The sequence below is a fragment of the Nannobrachium achirus genome (assembly GCF_963921795.1).
Source record: "Nannobrachium achirus genome assembly, chromosome: 11".
Lineage (NCBI taxonomy): Eukaryota > Metazoa > Chordata > Actinopteri > Myctophiformes > Myctophidae > Nannobrachium > Nannobrachium achirus.
The window spans coordinates 1,063,312-1,082,292 of record NC_137820.1 but is presented as its reverse complement, the minus strand read 5'-3'; the positions used below and the strand labels follow the sequence as shown (position 1 = coordinate 1,082,292).

At 43.5% G+C, this 18,981-nt stretch overlaps 1 protein-coding gene across 1 annotated transcript in view; it reads right to left on the bottom strand.

Moving 5' to 3' along the window:
• The window catches only part of duox2 (dual oxidase 2), a gene marked incomplete at both ends in the record, with an annotated part of 28,728 nt that extends 10,257 nt beyond the window's left edge, over positions 1-18,471 (bottom strand). Inside the window, 5 exons of the mRNA XM_080736221.1 lie at positions 2,469-2,683; positions 4,113-4,320; positions 13,798-13,932; positions 15,663-15,720; positions 18,325-18,471. Of these exons, the coding sequence (XP_080592347.1) occupies positions 2,469-2,683; positions 4,113-4,320; positions 13,798-13,932; positions 15,663-15,720; positions 18,325-18,471 (763 nt within the window). The remainder of the gene's footprint in view (positions 1-2,468; positions 2,684-4,112; positions 4,321-13,797; positions 13,933-15,662; positions 15,721-18,324) is intronic.
• Between the last annotated feature and the right edge of the window lie 510 nt (positions 18,472-18,981).

Sequence of the window (18,981 nt, the reverse complement as noted above, 5' to 3'; positions counted from 1 at the left end):
TATATGTATAAAGTATATTGTAGGTCGTGTATCAAGATGACAGATATGTATAAAGTATATTGTAGGTCGTGTATCAAGATGACAGATATGACTCACAGATGAAGTATATTAAAGTATATTGTAGGTAGTGTATCAAGATGACAGATATGTATAAAGTATATGTATAAAGTATATTGTAGGTCGTGTATCAAGATGACAGATATGTATAAAGTATATGTATAAAGTATATTGTAGGTCGTGTATCAAGATGACAGATATGTATAAAGTATATGTATAAAGTATATTGTAGGTCGTGTATCAAGATGACAGATATGTATAAAGTATATTGTAGGTCGTGTATCAAGATGACAGATATGTATAAAGTATATTGTAGGTAGTGTATCAAGATGACAGATATGCCACTTTAAAAAGGCAACATTAAACTCATGGGACACTTTATTATTTATTATTTATTAGAACACAAAAAAGAAGGCTATGCCCTCAGTAGTCAACAACTTTTGGTACATTTTCCATTCATTCTCCTCACTAGAATGTGTGCTGACCATATAAGGACTTCCACCATGGCCTGTGTTACGAGCATAGCTAGATTCGGTTTTCAGAGGTGGCCAGCCAGTCCTCGACCAATCAGGGTAGAGTATGGCCGTAGTTATGTTATGATGTTTAGTTATGATGGTCAAAATAAAAGTTTTGAGAACCACAGTCGCTCTGAATTAAGAACGTCTGCTAAATGCCTAGATTGTAAACTACTGAACTCATAAAATGCCACAGTCTCGTAGTAAATCAGTATCATACATATCCTGAAGCTGGAGACGTAGGCCTACTGATATTCAGTGATTGGGTCGAGAACATTATAATGGTGTAAAAAATCTATAAAAAACTAAACATTTCCACACTGTAAGGCCAGTAAGGTCTGTCATCTTGATACACGACCTACAATATACTTTATACATATACTTTATACATATCTGTCATCTTGATATACTACCTACAATATACTTTAATATACTTCATCTGTGAGTCATATCTGTCATCTTGATACACGACCTACAATATACTTTATACATATCTGTCATCTTGATACACGACCTACAATGACCCCCGGCCACTTTCATTATCACTGAATACACCATTAAAGTGCCTCCACACCGAAAATACTACAGGAGACTCTTTCTAACTGTTCACAGACTGCAAAGAACTGCAAAGAACTGCAAAAAAACTAAGCACATTTTTTTCCGACTATAGTTACTGCATGCAGTTGTGCGCATGCGCACTGCGTTGCCAAGTCTGCTCGTTATAAGCAACTTTGATCCTGTTTTCTTATAATGTTGCTAGTTTTGTTTGGGCTTGTTTTTGAAGTGTAGTTGCTTATTTGGCCTTGCTTTCAACATTCTTTTAGAAAATAGCTAATGTAATAGAGCTCAATAGGTGAAACTGGTCATTTTCTTTCGGTCTTGTTTTCATAGACCTGGTCGCTTGTTTCACTCACAGAATCTGGCAACCGGATGGGGGAAGCGGAGATTTTTCCTCCATGCGGTGTTTTTTCCTCTTCTCACCAAAACAACACAGCACTATTACTAGCGTTGCTCTGGAGTTGATTGGTATAGGAAATTGAGAGATGAGATTGTGAATATGCTATTTAGTAAAACTGTGCGACGGGAAAATGTCTCTGGCTTATTTTGGCTTGGTTTTGCAGCAGTAGCAAACTAATGGTCCATTCTACAACTCCCTCCATCCTACCGACGGCCAGGGGCGACTCTACAAAACTGAGCAAGTCCAGTCTTCCAGTTTTCTGTCGATACTGGTCGATAGCGTTCCCGACCCGCTGCCGAAAACCTGCCGATGATCTCCCTGTCGGCAACCGACGCTTTCCGCCGCCGATTCGTGGCCGAATCGGTTTGGTTAAAAGTGCACTTTACCCGAAGTGGGGCCGCTGTCTATAGAACAACTGCAACACATGATTACAATGAAGCAGAAAATACAAATAAAATCATAAAACATTAAAGAACATTTAAAACAGTAAGGACTCTACCATAAAAAAAAGAAATTCAGAACAGTGCAGACTTCAATAACAGCACAGGGATTTAAACATTCAGCTAAAAGCAAGAGTAAAGAAATAGGTCTTGAGCTGTGCTTTAAAGCTATCCACAGAGGCTGCCTGTCTTAGGTGTAGTGGGAGTTTATTCCAAGCTGTCGGTCCGTAGAAGCAGAATGCTGCTTCACACTATTTTTTATATGTCATATTCGGCACATTGAGCATGTCAGCACTAGAAGACCTGAGGGGGCGGTTTGGAACGTATCTATGCAGGCAGTCATAGAGGTACGAAGGTGCCAGACCATTGAGAGCTGTGCTGTGCTGTGCTGTGCTGCGCTGCGCTGCGCTGCGCTGGCTGTGCTGCGCTGTGCTGTGCTGTGCTGCTCTGCACTGCACTTTACTGTACTGTCCTGTACTGTACTGTAGTGCAGGTTACCTGTAGCCAGGGCCAGCCAGAAGGAGTGGCTGTAGTGCGTCTGGAAGGTGGAGACTCCGATGGAGAAGATGCAGGTGGGGAGGTTCATGATGGTGGAGAAGGAAGCCATGGAGAAGAAGATGAACGCAGCCGTAGCTAGCATCATGTAGCCCGCGTACAGGATGACTGGCATGCACAGCAGGATGTTAGCTAGCAGCCAGCAGCAGAACGCTGTCCTGTTAACAATAAGAAGAATAATATATTAATGATAATATAAATATTATTAAAATAACCATACATGTAGCCAGTGTACAGGATGACTGGCATGCAGAGGAGGATGTTAGCTAGCAGCCAGCAGCAGAACGCTGTCCTGTTAACAATAACGATAATAACATAAATATTATTAATAATAATCATACGTGTAGCCAGCATTCAGGATGACTGGCATGCACAGCAGGATGTTAGCTAGGAGCGTAGTCTCGCGTAGCCAGGCAACTATTCCACAATCTCCGAATGCTATATACTGTAGAGTCTGGCTCCTGAACGGCGTGTAATGGAAGCTGGCATTTCCGTTCATGAAAATATATTTTAAAATGTCATTTCTGATAAGCTAAATATGATTAGATGATTTTTATCTATCGGAAATAGCCGATCTAAAAATAGCGTGAGGATGGTGTGAGCTTGTAGATCGGCTATTTTTGGCTAAAGGATTCTAGTGGTTAACATAAAAAATGTGAAACAAGTTCCTATCACACAAAGATTTTGAAGATGCCCTGTAGTAACTCTGAGGAATCAATCATAGGAACGTTTAGTTCTATGTTTGCTTCATTTTAAATCCGGACAACTGGAGCCCTGGTAGCATCAAGTCCCCAGAACCCTGGGTGAGGACAACTGGACCCCTGGTAGCATCAAGTCCCCAGAACCCTGGGTGAGGACAACTGGAGCCCTGGTAGCATCAAGTCCCCAGAACCCTGGGTGAGGACAACTGGAGCCCTGGTAGCATCAAGTCCCCAGAACCCTGGGTGAGGACAACTGGACCCCTGGTAGCATCAAGTCCCCAGAACCCTGGGTGAGGACAACTGGACCCCTGGTAGCATCAAGTCCCCAGAACCCTGGGTGAGGACAACTGGACCCCTGGTAGCATCAAGTCCCCAGAACCCTGGGCCCTGAGGACAACTGGAGCCCTGGTAGCATACTGTATTTGTCCTTTTAAACACCACCAGCAGAGGCCTAGCATATATCCATATAAGGTCATATAGTTACCATAGCGTAGCAGAGGCGTAGCGGCCAGAGTAGCGGTACTGGAAGATCAGCCCACAGGGTATATCCATATAAGGTCATATATCCATATAAGGATATGTATATATATATATATATATATATATATATATCCATATAAGGAGATAGTTACCATAGCATAGCAGAGGCGTAGCGGCCAGAGTAGCATATATCCATATAAGGTCATATAGTTACCATAGCGTAGCAGAGGCGTAGCGGCCAGACCACAGGGGTTTATTCATATAAGGATATGTATATATATCCATATAAGGAGATAGTTACCAGAGCGTAGCAGAGGCGTAGCGGCCACTGTAGCGGTACTGGAAGATCAGCCCACAGGGGTGAATCCATATAAGGTCATATATCCATATAAGGTCATATAGTTACCATAGCGTAGCAGAGGCGTAGCGGCCAGAGTAGCGGTACTGGAAGATCAGTCCACAGGGGTTGCTGGTGGTGAATTTCTCAGCCAGGTACAGGATGGGGTTGGGAAGGCCTTTCTCCAGACCCTCCTCAAAGTCCTTCTCTATGGAATCCTCCCAGCTGAACAGCTCGTTGTAGTCGATGGTCTCGTTCAGCTGCACCACGGGGGTCCCTGTTAGAATGAGTAATGATGAATGATTAATGATTAATTATAACTGATTCATGATTCATGATTAATTATAACTGAACAGCTCGTTGTAGTCGATGGTCTCGTTCAGCTGCACCACGGGGGTCCCTGTTAGGATGATTAATGATTGATTAATGATTAATTATAACTGAACAGCTCGTTGTAGTCGATGGTCTCGTTCAGCTGAACCACAGGGGTCCCTGTTAGGATGATTAATGATTGATTAATGATTAATAATTAATGATTCATGATTCATGATTCATGATTAATTATAACTGAACAGCTCGTTGTAGTCGATGGTCTCGTTCAGCTGAACCACGGGGGTCCCTGAACCACAACAATATGTTAGAACTGTGGTCTCGTCTGATCTATTGTTTTCACTACTTTTGTGTGACAGCCTTGTATGATGAAGCAGGGCTTTACTTGGTGAAAAAAACGTACAAATGTGAAACTTGGAGATAAAAGCTTTTTGCCCGACAGTGACGATATGTTGTTGTTTTTTCGGTGGTGTTCGTGAAAAATAAAAAAATAAAATAAAAAAACTGTTCTACTTATCCTGACCCTTTGGTTGCGCTCGTAATAAACGATATCCAAACAAAAACATGGATTGTGACAAAGTTACACCTGTTAACAGTGAGTTAAAAGCTACAATCTATTTAGGTTTGTTTGGCTGGATGTACATAGACCTGCAGTGATGTAACTTCCTTTAACGCAGCACTACCACCACAGTGGATATTAACCCCCAACCTCCTAGTGTGGAAGCCACACCCACACTTTGCCCACAAATACATTTCAGTGCACCTAAGGGTGCAGGGACTGACACATTTCAATCATTTGTTTATGTCCACATAAGAGATATAATACAAGGACACAAATATTACAAGGTGCTTTAAGTAATGTACAGTCATCATATCTTGGACAAATATCCAACAACCACACACCATTCAAGGGTACAAGTAACAACGCCTTTGCCATATTTGGCGACTACCGATAGTAGAGGAGATTGCACAGAACTTTGCAAGCCCAAGTTGAAGCCTCTTACAACCAACCTATGCACGCACGCACGCACCACACACACACACACACACACACACACACACACACACACACACACACACACACACACACACACACACACACACACACACACACACACACACACACACACACACACACACACACACACACACACACACACACACACACACACACACACACACACACACACACACACACACACACACACACACACACCTCAACTCTGCTCACAAGCTTTTTCAAACAACATTTAAAGCAAATCATGAATAAGAACTTCAATCTTTACCACGACTAGGCTTCAACCTAGCCGCAAATTGCAACACTACATTTTCTTTTAATTGGATGAATCTAGGGTTGCAATACCTCCCATAGGCAGCCAATGCATCAAAACATTTGTTTGCTATCTGATTGTAATAAACAACTTCAAATTCACCTATATTGTGGCTCTATGGAAAGCTGGGAGTATCCTCTTTCTATCTGCAAAGTGTTTCTTTCATAAAACTTCACTGTAGACATGTTAGGAGCTACTTTCTATCAAGAAATTGGCTTCAGGTGATTATTTTTTCTAAGTGCTGGAGTTTGGAAGCGCTCGTGGGAAGTCACTCAGCGGTCCTGTGTACCAGCTGGTTCTAAATGTCACATAATGCAGGAGGCAGCGGGACATGGCGTTATAGAAGACGAGCGCTTCTGAAGTTCAACACGTAGAAAATAAACCATGTCTGCTCGGATTTCTTGACAGAAAGTAGCTCATAACATGTCTACGGTGGAGTTTTATGAAAGAAACTCTTTGCAGATAGAAAGAGGATACTCCGAGCTTTCCATACAGCCCCAATATAGGTGAATTTGAAGTTGTTTATTACAATCAGATAGCAAACAAATGTTTTGATGCATTGGCTGCCTATGGGAGGTATTGCAACCCTAGATTCATCCGATTAAAAGAAAATCTAGTGTTGCAATTTGCGGCTGCTTCAACCAACACAAGCCTGTTGCTACAACCTTTCAACCAGCAGTCCTCACGTCTCTGCGTTCTCAGGCCTGCACGGTTCCACAGCACGAACACTGATACTGCTTTTACTCATTAGAACAGGGGGTCCTCAGAGTTACTACAGGGGGTCCTCAGAGTTACTACAGGGGGTCCTCCACATCTTGATAGAAACATATTTTTTCTCCTTTTTTTTAACCACTTGAACCCTAGCCTCCATATTCAGAGAACTTTTGCCAAAAATAGCAGATCTACAAGCTCACAACGCCTCGCACTGTGAGGCGCTGTGAGCTTGTAGATCTGCAAATTTTCGGCAAAGAGCTTTGGTGTAGAGGGGAAAAAGAGTAGACCAAGTACAGAGTGAAAGGTCAAGTTTATTAAGTATTGACGGTTCAAGTGGTTAAATATCTGAAAACACAAATTGACACGAATCCAAAATAAACTGATGATTGTGCTGTCAAACAATGAAACTATATGGAATCCATAAACAGGTTGTGGGGGTCCCTGCTTCATCTCTCTCTCAACTAAGGGGTCCCTGCTTCATCTCTCTCTCAACTAAGGGGTCCCTGCTTCATCTCTCTCTCTCAACTAAGGGGTCCCTGCTTCATCTCTCTCTCTCAACTAAGGGGTCCCTGCTTCATCTCTCTCAAGGGGTCCCTGCTTCATCTCTCTCAAGGGGTCCCTGCTTCATCTCTCTCAAGGGGTCCCTGCTTCATCTCTCTCAAGGGGTCCCTGCTTCATCTCTCTCAAGGGGTCCTTGGCCTGAAAATGTTGAAGACCCCTGCATTAGAATGGACAACTTGTGCTACAATGTTAATGTGGCACTGCCCCTTTAAGGATAGGGCATAAGGTTTGGCCAGGTTCGAGGCCTGCTGTTTGGCCAAAATGTGAGTGTTTGTTGGGGGTCTTTATTATGGAGGCCTGCGGTTCACAGCCTGTAGGGTTACCAACCGTCCCGTAAAATACGGGATCGTCCCTTTTTTGGAAACTAAAAGACGTGTCCCGTATTGAACTGAAACGGGACGCTCTTTGTCCCGTATTTGAAGGTTGGGGGATAAATATGAATGACGGGATGATTTAATTGAGAAATGACAGCGATTCTACCTGTCAGAGAGCTTCCACTCTGCTCTCCTCTGAGTCAAGTGCTGCATCCCATTGCTGAGTGAGGCGCTGCGCTGTTTGTAAGCAGCCCATTGGCTTATTAACACAGTGTTGCTAAGACACAGGCTCCGCCGCTCCGCCGCCTACACAATCCGTTCCCATGGGCTGTAGGTACAATCCACAGTTGCCTGCGCGAAAGTGCGAGCGATACCGAGTTGAATGTCTTTAAAAAAGAAAACGCGTGACAGAAGATTGTGTACAAACAGATTAGACATGAATCCATGATAGGTGATAGCCTAAACAACAAAGTGAAAAAGCAAGCAGAAAATAAGCCATGGATATATTGGTATTCCTGGGAGCACTACAGTATTTCTTGTCTGCCAACTACTAAAGCGACCCCAGACTGGCTGGTATGTGAAATAACATAAGCATGCGTTGATTTTGTTTTTAACACCTAATGGTTATTACTGTATGCCAATATGATTATTGTTGGGTAACCAAAGAGTGGGCACATGAGAACCAGGTAGACCTGTTTTGGAATAAAAAATAAAATAAAAAATACACTACATGATTTTAAGGTAATAGGACATGGCCCAAAGACACCCGAAATGATATTGTGAAAGGAAAAATATGATTTAATATAGGAAAATGCCCGTTTTAGCCAACTTTATAACCGAAAATATCCGATTTTTCGGTGGCGGCTTTGCCGCCGCACCTTTCCTCAGAAATATAATGAGGTGTCCCGTATTTGAAACTCTCGGAGTTGGCAACCCTAACAGCCTGATACCTGGTAAGAACCTGAAACAATCATTTTACTTTCATTACTACATGTAAATTCCATGTATGTTCACTAGCACTATACTGCTTTTTATCTGCTACTAGTCCTACTGCTTCTGCTGCTAAGGCTACAAGGTCCTGTGTTTACTTGGTAGCTAATTATAACTACTTCTCAGAATATTGCTCTCTGTGTAACTCAACAAAACCTCATCAGTGCATTTCACTGGCATGACAAGCACTCAACAGTTTAGTTCAGAATACACGCTAAGTATAAAGCAACAATAAAGGTTGACCAGCTTGCTCTCTGCTGTGTAGCAGAGACTCATGGAGCTTACTGTACACACAGCCTGCTGCTGCAGTTTAACCCAACCAGCTGGTCAGTGGCCTCACCTTCCTTCCAAATGCAACGTCTGCTTTCCCCCAGCCTGGCTTCCAACAGTCAGTAGGCCTACTACTGCTACCATGAAGACTAACAATTCAACAGTTACTGCTACCATGAAGACTAACAATTCAACAGTTACTGCTACCATGAAGACTAACAATTCAACAGTTACTGCTACCATGAAGACTAACAATTCAACAGTTACTGCTACCATGAAGACTAACAATTCAACAGTTACTGCTACCATGAAGACTAACAATTCAACAGTTACTGCTACCATGAATACTACAATAATTCTGCTAAGAAAAACTGACTGCATGTTACTTCTGCTACAGCCTCACTGACTCAACACTCACCTGTCAGCCACTCCAGTCTGAGTGAGGTGATTGTGACACCTGGAGACTGTCTGTCTGTCTGTCTGTCTGTCTGTCTGTCTGTCTGTCTGTCTGTCTGTCTGTCTGACTGACTGACTGACTGACTGACTGTCTGTCTGTCTGTCTGTCTGTCTGTCTGTCTGTCTGTCTGTCTGTCTGTCTGTCTGTCTGACTGACTGACTGACTGACTGACTGACTGACAGTCCATCAGATACTCTACTGTAGAAGACAGAGGATCTATTATCAGTGATTCTCAACCTGTGGGTCAGGACCTCCAGGGGGTCCCCAAAGGATTAACGTAATGTGAAAAATAATTTTCTCTCTCAACAGTAAACAAACCAACATAAAGTTTAAGTGTATAGAGCGTATTTGCACATTTCTAAAGTGACAATTTAAGGACTTTTGAATACAACATTGGCCAAATTGTCAAATATTAAGGCAGAAATTGTTTTCACAATAGTAATGTCTCAACTCTTAGTGCTCGTCAGGGTGGGGGGGTGGGGGGTTATTTTGGGGGTCTTGTTCTGAAAAGGTTGAGAACCACTGATCTAAACCTCTGATAGCAGAAGATAAATATCTCTGTCAGTCAGAGATCTGAGTCTTCTGTTTGGATCTTTAGGATGAAGTCAACTTCTCCTTCTGGATTATGTTCTGGATTGACTGTTTGAGTTGACTTGTTTCTGAGCTTGAATAATGTGTTTTTGTGGGTGATAATGACATATTTGCTGAAATGTTAGTTTTCCATTTTGATTGTTATTTGAATTGTGTTTTTGTTTTTATAAATAGCAAGACATGGCAGTTCCGGTTTACTTCCTGTATCCGCGTGACACAGTTGGACACCGTTTTAGGAGAAAGGAGCTTTTCTTTGACGATGGCTGGCCAGATTTCTGACATAGAAACATAGGTTTTTCAAAAAATCTTAGAAGGATTCAAAAGACACTTATAGTCTGGTGGCTCCAACCAGGATGACCGTCAGGTCGCAGTTACTATCAAAACCTCCACCGGCTGTCAGTCCGTCTCTCTGTCTGTCCGTCACATCACACTTTTGCCCTACTCATATCTCTGCCACCGTTGCCCCTATCCATGCCAAACTTTGCACACATACTCCTTGGCTGCCAAACCACAACCTCCACCCCTCATTTCTCACATGGCCCTCTTCTAGCGCCACCATGAGGCCGATTCTTGCAAAACACATTTTTGGACACTGCTCCTACAGATTTTGCCCTAAAATCACGCAAAGCGGCACACAGTATGTCTACACTCATGTCATCAACACGGCCAATTTTTACATGCGACCTGGTGGTCGCTTATCTCCCGTTTAGGGAGTCTTACTGGTATCTTATATATATGTCACGGTTTGTTAGAGAAACAGGACGGTCGAGAAACGGAGCACTCGTGGTGCCGCACGGGGCGGAACAAGCGGTCGCCCACAACAACGTCCTCCAGGCGGAGCCGCTCGATTGTCCACGACATTGCAAGCGGCGCGAAGGCCAGCGGACCTCCTGCTCTTCGCCCCCGAGCGCCGCAGGCGCGAGTGGCCGCGAAGAGCGGGCCAGGGCCGCACGGCCGGCGGAGCGCCGTGCGAGTTACGAAGCCGTGGTGAATGCAATCGTTATATTTATGCCCAGGCCGTAAGGCCTGGGCAAGCCCACGATAAACGCTCATAGTAAGCTAATGGCTAAGCTAATGGCTAAGCTAATGGCTAAACACCGCCCAGCTAGGCTAGTAAATAAAGAAAGAGAGTCGCAAACGAGTGACGTCAGCGCCTGCACTAGTGAATGGCTGTCTATGGGCTGTCGTCGCCATCTGGTGGTGATTAGTGTGTGGTGAACGACAAAACAAGCGCTCTTACTCTTACCGTCCTGAGTTACCCAAACATACTGTAACATATACATTCCTTTAAGAGCCACGCCCACACTCCACACAACGGACATGAAGCCTCCACAAAACGGACATGAAGCCTCCACAAAACGGACATGTTTGAAGCCTGATTCGCCCCCTGTCGCCACTGGGGGGCACTGTTCACTAATATATGAGACAGCAATTTTTTTTTTCAAAAATGTTTTTTTTTTCAAAAAAAAATTAAAAACGTTTTTTTTTCAAAAAACTTTTTTTTTTTCAAAAAACTTTTTTTCTCAAAAAACTTTTTTTCTCAAAAAACTTTTTTTTCTCACAAAACTTTTTTTTCTCACAAAACTTTTTTTTCTCAAAAAAAGAATTACCCATATTTGGCCATTACACACACCACACTGCCGCAACATGGCGGTGAAGGCCGCGCAGCGGCCTGAACTCTAGACTTTTGCGGCCCGAAGGGCCGCAAACTTCTAGTATTAAACATCTTTGCTACAGTGAAGCAGCCGAGCCTCAGACATGGCCAAACATGCCATGGCAGACTGTCTGTTTACAGGCTCACAGTTCAGTGTTGCAACACAGCTGTTCAGGCTGTTCTGCTTTTGACTGAATACTTTATCAGTCATACATGTAAACAGCATGGAGGCTCAGTACAGTCACACATTAATACTATAAAAGATAGCACAACAATGTTCTGGGGACTTGCTTCCATTGTGCTCCTCTGTATTCAATTCAACAACAGAATAACAATAATACATGTCATCAACATTCAACAAATACATTACCAGTAAGACTCACACTGCTGACATCAGTATGACATCACACCGTACACAAATGATCCTTATATAAGACCGGCATTATCTACCGACAGATTAATAACAAGATGTCAAAATCGTTGAAGGTTGAATCTCCAGATATGGAGATAACCAACACATCACTCCATATATGGAGATAACCGACGAATCTCACTAAGTCTGACCTCACAAGCCCCATATTTGGACACAAACAACATATAACTCCATATATAGAGACATAGCTGATGACATCAGTATGACATCACACTGCTGACATCAGTATGACATCACACCGTACACAAATGACCCTTATATAAGACCGGCATTATCTACCGACAGATTAGATGCAAGCAGGATCTCGACTCTGACACAACTCATCGGCTCATAAGCTGGTTCTCCCTCCATATATGGAGATAACCGACGAATCTCACTAAGTCTGACCTCACAAGCCCCATATTTGGACACGAACAACATATAACTCCATATATAGAGACATAGCTGCTGACATCAGTATGACATCACACTGCTGACATCAGTATGACATCACACCGTACACAAATGACCCTGACGGCACACACCAAGCAGTGTGATGTCATACTGATGCGGAGATATGAGCAGGGCAAAGGTGTGACGTGTGACCGACGGACGGACGGACGGCCGGTGGAGGTTTTGATACTAAACTGCGACCTGACGGTCGCAACAAACACTACTGTACTGTATGTACCAAGACTAACACTACTGTACAGTACATACAGTACTGTACTGTACTGTACTGTACTGTACTGTACTGTATGTACTGTACTGTACTGTACTGTACTGTACTGTACTGCAAACTCTGGGGCGGCATAGCTCAGGGGTAGAGAAACTGGTATTAGAGCACGAAGGGTATAAATCCCGAAGGGTTCCCAGTTCGAATCCGGGCTCCCCCTGAGTTAATGTCGAAGGGTCCTTGGGCAAGACTCTGAACCCCTAATTGCCTCCGGTGAGTAGGTTGGTGCCTTGCATGGCTTCCTCCGCCACCGGTGTATGAATGTGTGTGTGAATGGGTGAATGTAATGCACAATCTATGTAAAGCGCTTTGGATTAAAAGCGCTATATAAATGCACCATTTACCATTTACCATTTACTGTACTGTACTGTACTGTATGTACTGTACTGTACTTTACTGTACTGTACTGTATGTACTGTGTGTATGTGTACTGTACTAAACATAGTACAGTCTAGTTGTACTGTCTGTATGATGGAGCTTCTTGTTGTTATTTCTTTTTTTTCATATAGAGGTTATTGTGCGTGACATCATCATCATAACCGGAAGTTATGCGGGAACGCCTACTGAGTGGCAGAAATCTACTTTCTGGCCTTGACACCAAAACATCCACACAGAAAAGTCCTATATGGCATTAAACAACATTAAGCTCACTTTGCCACTCACATTTGCCATTGACTTTATGCATGCGCGCTGCATCCCCTCTATTGCTGCATGCCTTCCTAACTCTGACTGTAAGCTTGTAATTGAACTGCTCTTTACTAAAGCACCGTTTAGCATTTAAACACAATGGAGTGAAACATTTAGAATGGAGAGGCTGAATGGAGTGAATGGAGGACAGAGGAAGGCTCCTGTAGGGTTAGGGTTAGCTATGGACAGAGGAAGGCTCCTGTAGGGTTAGGGTTAGGGTTAGTGGTTCTCCACCTAAACATCTGATCATTACATTACAGCAGTGGTTCTCCACCTGAACATCTGATCCACACGCTTACAACTCGTCACCGAGTAGAGCTGATATTTCTGCTTGTTCAACAATGATGACGATTATGCAAAAATAATATGTGGTGATTATCTGAAATAATTAGACAATTATTTAATCATTCTGACAGTGCTACATATCTCTCAGTGCTACATATCTCTCAGTCTGTGTGTGTGTGTGTGTGTGTGTGTGTGTGTGTGTGTGTGTGTGTGTGTGTGTGTGTGTGTGTGTGTGTGTGTGTGTGTGTGTGTGCGCGCGCTACCTCTCAGTGTGTGTGTGTGTGTGTGTGTGTGTGTGCGTGTGTGTGTGTGTGCGCTACCTCTCAGTGTGTGTGTGTGTGTGTGTGTGTGTGCGCTACCTCTCAGTGTGTGTGTGTGTGTGTGTGTGTGTGTGTGTGTGTGTGTGTGTGTGCGTGCGCTACCTCTCAGAGTGATGTTGACTCCACTCAGTCCAACATGGAGGCCGACCTCTGCGTTGACCTCTGACACGCTGAACGACTTGTAGGAGGAGTTAGTGGTGGTCCGGGCCTCCGCCCAATCAGAGGTGAAGTTCAGAGCTACACACACACACACACACACACACACACACACACACACACACACACACACACACACACACACACACACACAGATGAATAATCCTCCTTTAGGGCTGCACAACATGGGAGAGTGTTTTTTGCAGGTGGTTCAGTCAGAGTGTATCAAAAAAGCAACTGGGTTAAGGCAGACCGAAGCTTGTGATTGGCTGTGGGGAGAAACACCCTAACCTTAACCTCAGTAAAACTAACACTGGTGAATGCTAACCTGGTGAATGTTAATAGGACTGAACACATTATTACGCAACATTTTATGCTTTACATTTTTTATTTTGCAGATATACAAGCTCACAGCGTGGCTGCGAGCTTGTAGATCTGCTATTTTTGAAAAATCTTGAACATTTTTGCAAATCTTTGAATATTTTGACCCAATTCTATAAGTGTCTTCTAAATCCTTCTAAGGTTTTTTTTTTCTTTTTTTTTTTAACTATGTTTCTGTCAGTGGTTCTCAAAATGTTTCATGTCAAGGACCCCCAAAACTACATGTATTTGGCCACGGACCCCCATCTCAAAATATTGTATCAGGGACCCCCCAGAAGCAAATATTTGAGTTACAAATGTTCACTTTCAAAAAGATATATCCAAAGACTTGCCAATTTATATATATATATATATATATATATATATATATATATATTTAAATGTGTATATATATCACGGTTTTTCAAAAATAGCAGATCTACAAGCTCACATCGCGGCACTCGGTGCCGTGATGTGAGCTTTTATATCTGCTATTTTTTAGGCCTTAATGGGTTGAACTGGTGGGACCAACGGTGCTTAACCCAGATGCTTTGTTGATACACTTGGACTGAAAGACCTGCAAAAACACTCTCCCTGCACAATATGGACACAATGGCATATCTTTGTATTTATTTTATACCAAATATTTCAACATCGATACGATATTACACATTTCATGTTCCATATTTTAAGTGTTGCAACAGTGAAAACTAAGCATTATTCCAAAAGCAGCATAATAAGGTCAATAGATTTTAAGAGCTGTTTATTGGGTTCCCACATTTGTTATTTGATGTATGATGAGCGTCTGATAAATGCCTGTATGGTAAATTGTAATATTCTAATTGTAGCAAAGGCTACAGATATGGGCAGAGATATGGCGGTGTATCACCATATCGTTGTCATTTTACCATACTGATATTGCGCCTGGTCAAACCTCCATAACAATGCGAAAAGATAGGGCTGGGACTTTAACTGATTCATTGCGATTAATTAATTACAGAAAATGTACGCGAAAAGAAAATTTAACACGTTTTAATCTCACTTAGTTTTTGCACCACAGAACCTTCAGTTTCAGGCATACTGATCATAGCGATGCGCCAACCAAGAAGAGACAACAAACGCAAAGGGAGAAGTAGCCGATCAGAGCGCTTTGCTTGGCCCAGTGGATGCCAAATTTAGATTAAAAAAACTCACTTGTTGATTCACTCGTACAACAAAATGTGTTTTACTTGAAGAAAATGCTTCTCAGGTCAAATATCGTTGTGCGATTAAAATGCGTTTAATTGCGATTAATTAATCACAGAGCCTGTAATTAATTAGATTAAAATTTTAATCGCATCCCAGCCCTAAAAAGAATATATTGTGCAGCACTAATATGAGTATTGATATAATGAACCCACCATCACCACTCCTATAATAATTAATATTTTCTTTTAATATTCTGAACTCACCTACGATCACCACTCCTATGAACAAGCTGATTATGATTCGGAACATCCAGAACAGCCTCTGAAATCACATCAATGGTAAATGTTGGATTTACAGTTTATAGCATCTTTATCCACGGCACTTTACATTGATGCCCATTCACCCATTCACACACATTCATTACATTCACCCATTCACACACATTCATTACATTCACCCATTCACACACATTCATTACATTCACCCATTCACACACATTCATTACATTCACCCATTCACACACACATTCATTACATTCACCCATTCACACACATTCATTACATTCACCCATTCACACACATTCATTACATTCACCCATTCACACACATTCATTACATTCACCCATTCACACACATTCATTACATTCATCCATTCACACACATTCATTACATTCACCCATTCACACACATTCATTACATTCACCCATTCACACACATCCATTACATTCACCCATTCACACACATCCATTATTCACCCATTCACACACATTCATTACATTCACCCATTCACACACATTCATTACATTCACCCATTCACACACATTCATTACATTCACCCATTCACACACATTCACCCATTCACCCATTCACACACATTCAATATATATGTCTAAAAAGACATATTTAGCCACTTGCACGCATGCCCCCCCCCCCCCCCCCACCCACTGAAATCAAACTCTATAAAATGTATAAACCGCAGTAAATGAAAACATCTTCTCTTTTCTCTAATTACAATCTAAAATATGAACCCTTGTTGCAAAAGTTGTCCTTTAAATGCAGTGAGATCTGGGACGGATACAGAAACATGTCATTCAAAAATATCAAAAGTAGGAGATTTGATTCACGCCTCTTTTAGAGCTTGTAGACTTTTTGTTTTACTTTACCAGAGTATTTCCAACATTCTGATCTTTAACTTCTATTCCACAACACCTCAGAGTCAAATATTGTACTTGTTACTCCATTACAATTATTTGATAACTTTAGTTACTTTGTAGATTGATTATTATTACAAATCATACATTAACCCCTTCAGCCCTGGATGCATTTCAGCCATTTGAAAATAGACGATCTACAAGCTCACAATGAGTTACCAAAAGAAAGGTACTCTATGCATATTACTTATCATACAATGTATAGAAATCTTTTGAAAATAGCAGATCTACAAGCAATTTCCTAGTGTGTGTGTGTGTGTGTGTGTGTGTGTGTGTGTGTGTGTGTGTGTGTGTGTGTGTGTGTGTGTGTGTGTTGTGTGGTGGGGGGGTTATGGTTTGCAATAATCTACAAAGTAACTAGCTAGCATAGCTCAGGGGTAGAGATACCGTTATTAGAGCACGAAGGGTTCCCAGTTCGAATCCGGGCTCCCCCTGAGTTAATGTCGAAGGGTCCTTGGGCAAGACTCTGAACCCCACATTGCTCCCGGTGAGCAGGTTGGTGCCTTGCATGGTTTCCTCCGCCACCGGTGTATGAATGTGTGTGTGAATGGGTGAATGTAATGCACAATCTCTGTAAAGCGCTTTGGATAAAAGCGCTTTATAAATGCACCATTTACCATTTAACTAGAAACTAAAGGTACAATATGTGTCACTGAGATGCAGTGGAGTAGAAGTAAAGTAGTGAACTTGGGAAATACTTCCTCATAATTGTACTTAAGTACAGTAAGTACAGTATGGCCTAAGGCTTAAGTACAGTAATGAGTCACCGTTAAACACAGTCGCATGTTTCACTGAATGCTTGTGGTGACAGCCAATCATAATGCATTGTGGTGACAGCCAATCATAATGCATTGTGGTGACAGCCAATCATAATGCATTGTGGTGACAGCCAATCATAATGCATTGTGATGTGCAAATCCAAGGTTCAAAAACTGCAGATCTACAAGATCTGTTGCATCTACTGCAGATCTGTTGGGTGTGTTGGGTGCAGGTTGAACCCAGGAGGGTTCAGGGGGGGTGTTGGGTGTGTTGGGTGCAGGTTGAACCCATGGGTTCAGGGGGGGTGTTGGTGAGGGGGGACAGGGGGGTGTTGGGTGTGTTGGGTGCAGGTTGAACCCATGGGTTCAGGGGGGGTGTTGGTGAGGGGGGACAGGGGGGGTGTTGGTGAGGGGGGGGACAGGGGGGTGTTGGTGAGGGGGGACAGGGGGGGTGTTGGTGAGGGGGGACAGGGGGGGGTGTTGGTGAGGGGGGACAGGGGGGGTGTTGGTGAGGGGGGACAGGGGGGGGTGTTGGTGAGGGGGGACAGGGGGGGTGTTGGTGAGGGGGGACAGGGGGGGTGTTGGTGAGGGGGGACAGGGGGGGGTGTTGGTGAGGGGGGACAGGGGGGGTGTTGGTGAGGGGGGACAGGGGGGTGTTGGGTGTGTTGGGTGCAGGTTGAACCCATGGGTTCAGGGGGGGTGTTGGTGAGGGGGGACAGGGGGGTGTTGGTGAGGGGGGACAGGGGGGGTGTTGGTGAGGGGGGACAGGGGGGTGTTGGTGAGGGGGGACAGGGGGGGTGTTGGTGAGGGGGGACAGGGGGGTGTTGGTGAGGGGGGACAGGGGGGTGTTGGTGAGGGGGGACAGGGGGGTGTTGGGTGTGTTGGGTGCCTTCAGGGGGGGTGTTGGTGAGGGGGGACAGGGGGGTGTTGGGTGTGTTGGGTGCATGCTGAACCCACCGACTTCCCCCGGATCCCAGGCAGGATGAGCAGGAAGCAGACGGTGAGGACCAGGAACACCAGGATGACCGTCAGCAGGTGAGCAGAGAAGATGAAGGAGGTTCTTTGTTGAGGGTAGAACGGGTAAATGTCATCGTAGAAGGTCATCTTCACCTGAAAGCAAGGCACGCACACACACACACACACACACACACACCACACACACACACACACACACACACACACACACACACACACACACACACACACACACACACACAGTGTTAACAGAGCGGTGTTCTCAGGTTTACTTGCTCCAGATCAGCTGATAAGCACAGACTGAAGGACTGAACAGACAGGGGTGTCACACCAAATCCTGGGCCCTGGGCCCCCCATGAATGTTAACTATTGAAAAATAGCAGATATACAAGCTCACAGCGCGGCACAGAGTGCCGCGCTGTAGATCTGCTATTTTTGAAAAATCTTGAAAATGTGTGCCAAGAAAATATATATGTTTCCATGTCAGTGATGCTCAACCTTTTTCATGTGAAGGACCCCCCATCTCAAAATATTTAGTTCCAGGGACCCCCCAGAAGCAAACTTTGAGTTACAAATGTTCACTTAAAAATACATATATTCAAAGATTTGCGCACATTTTCACGACTTTTCAAAACCGCG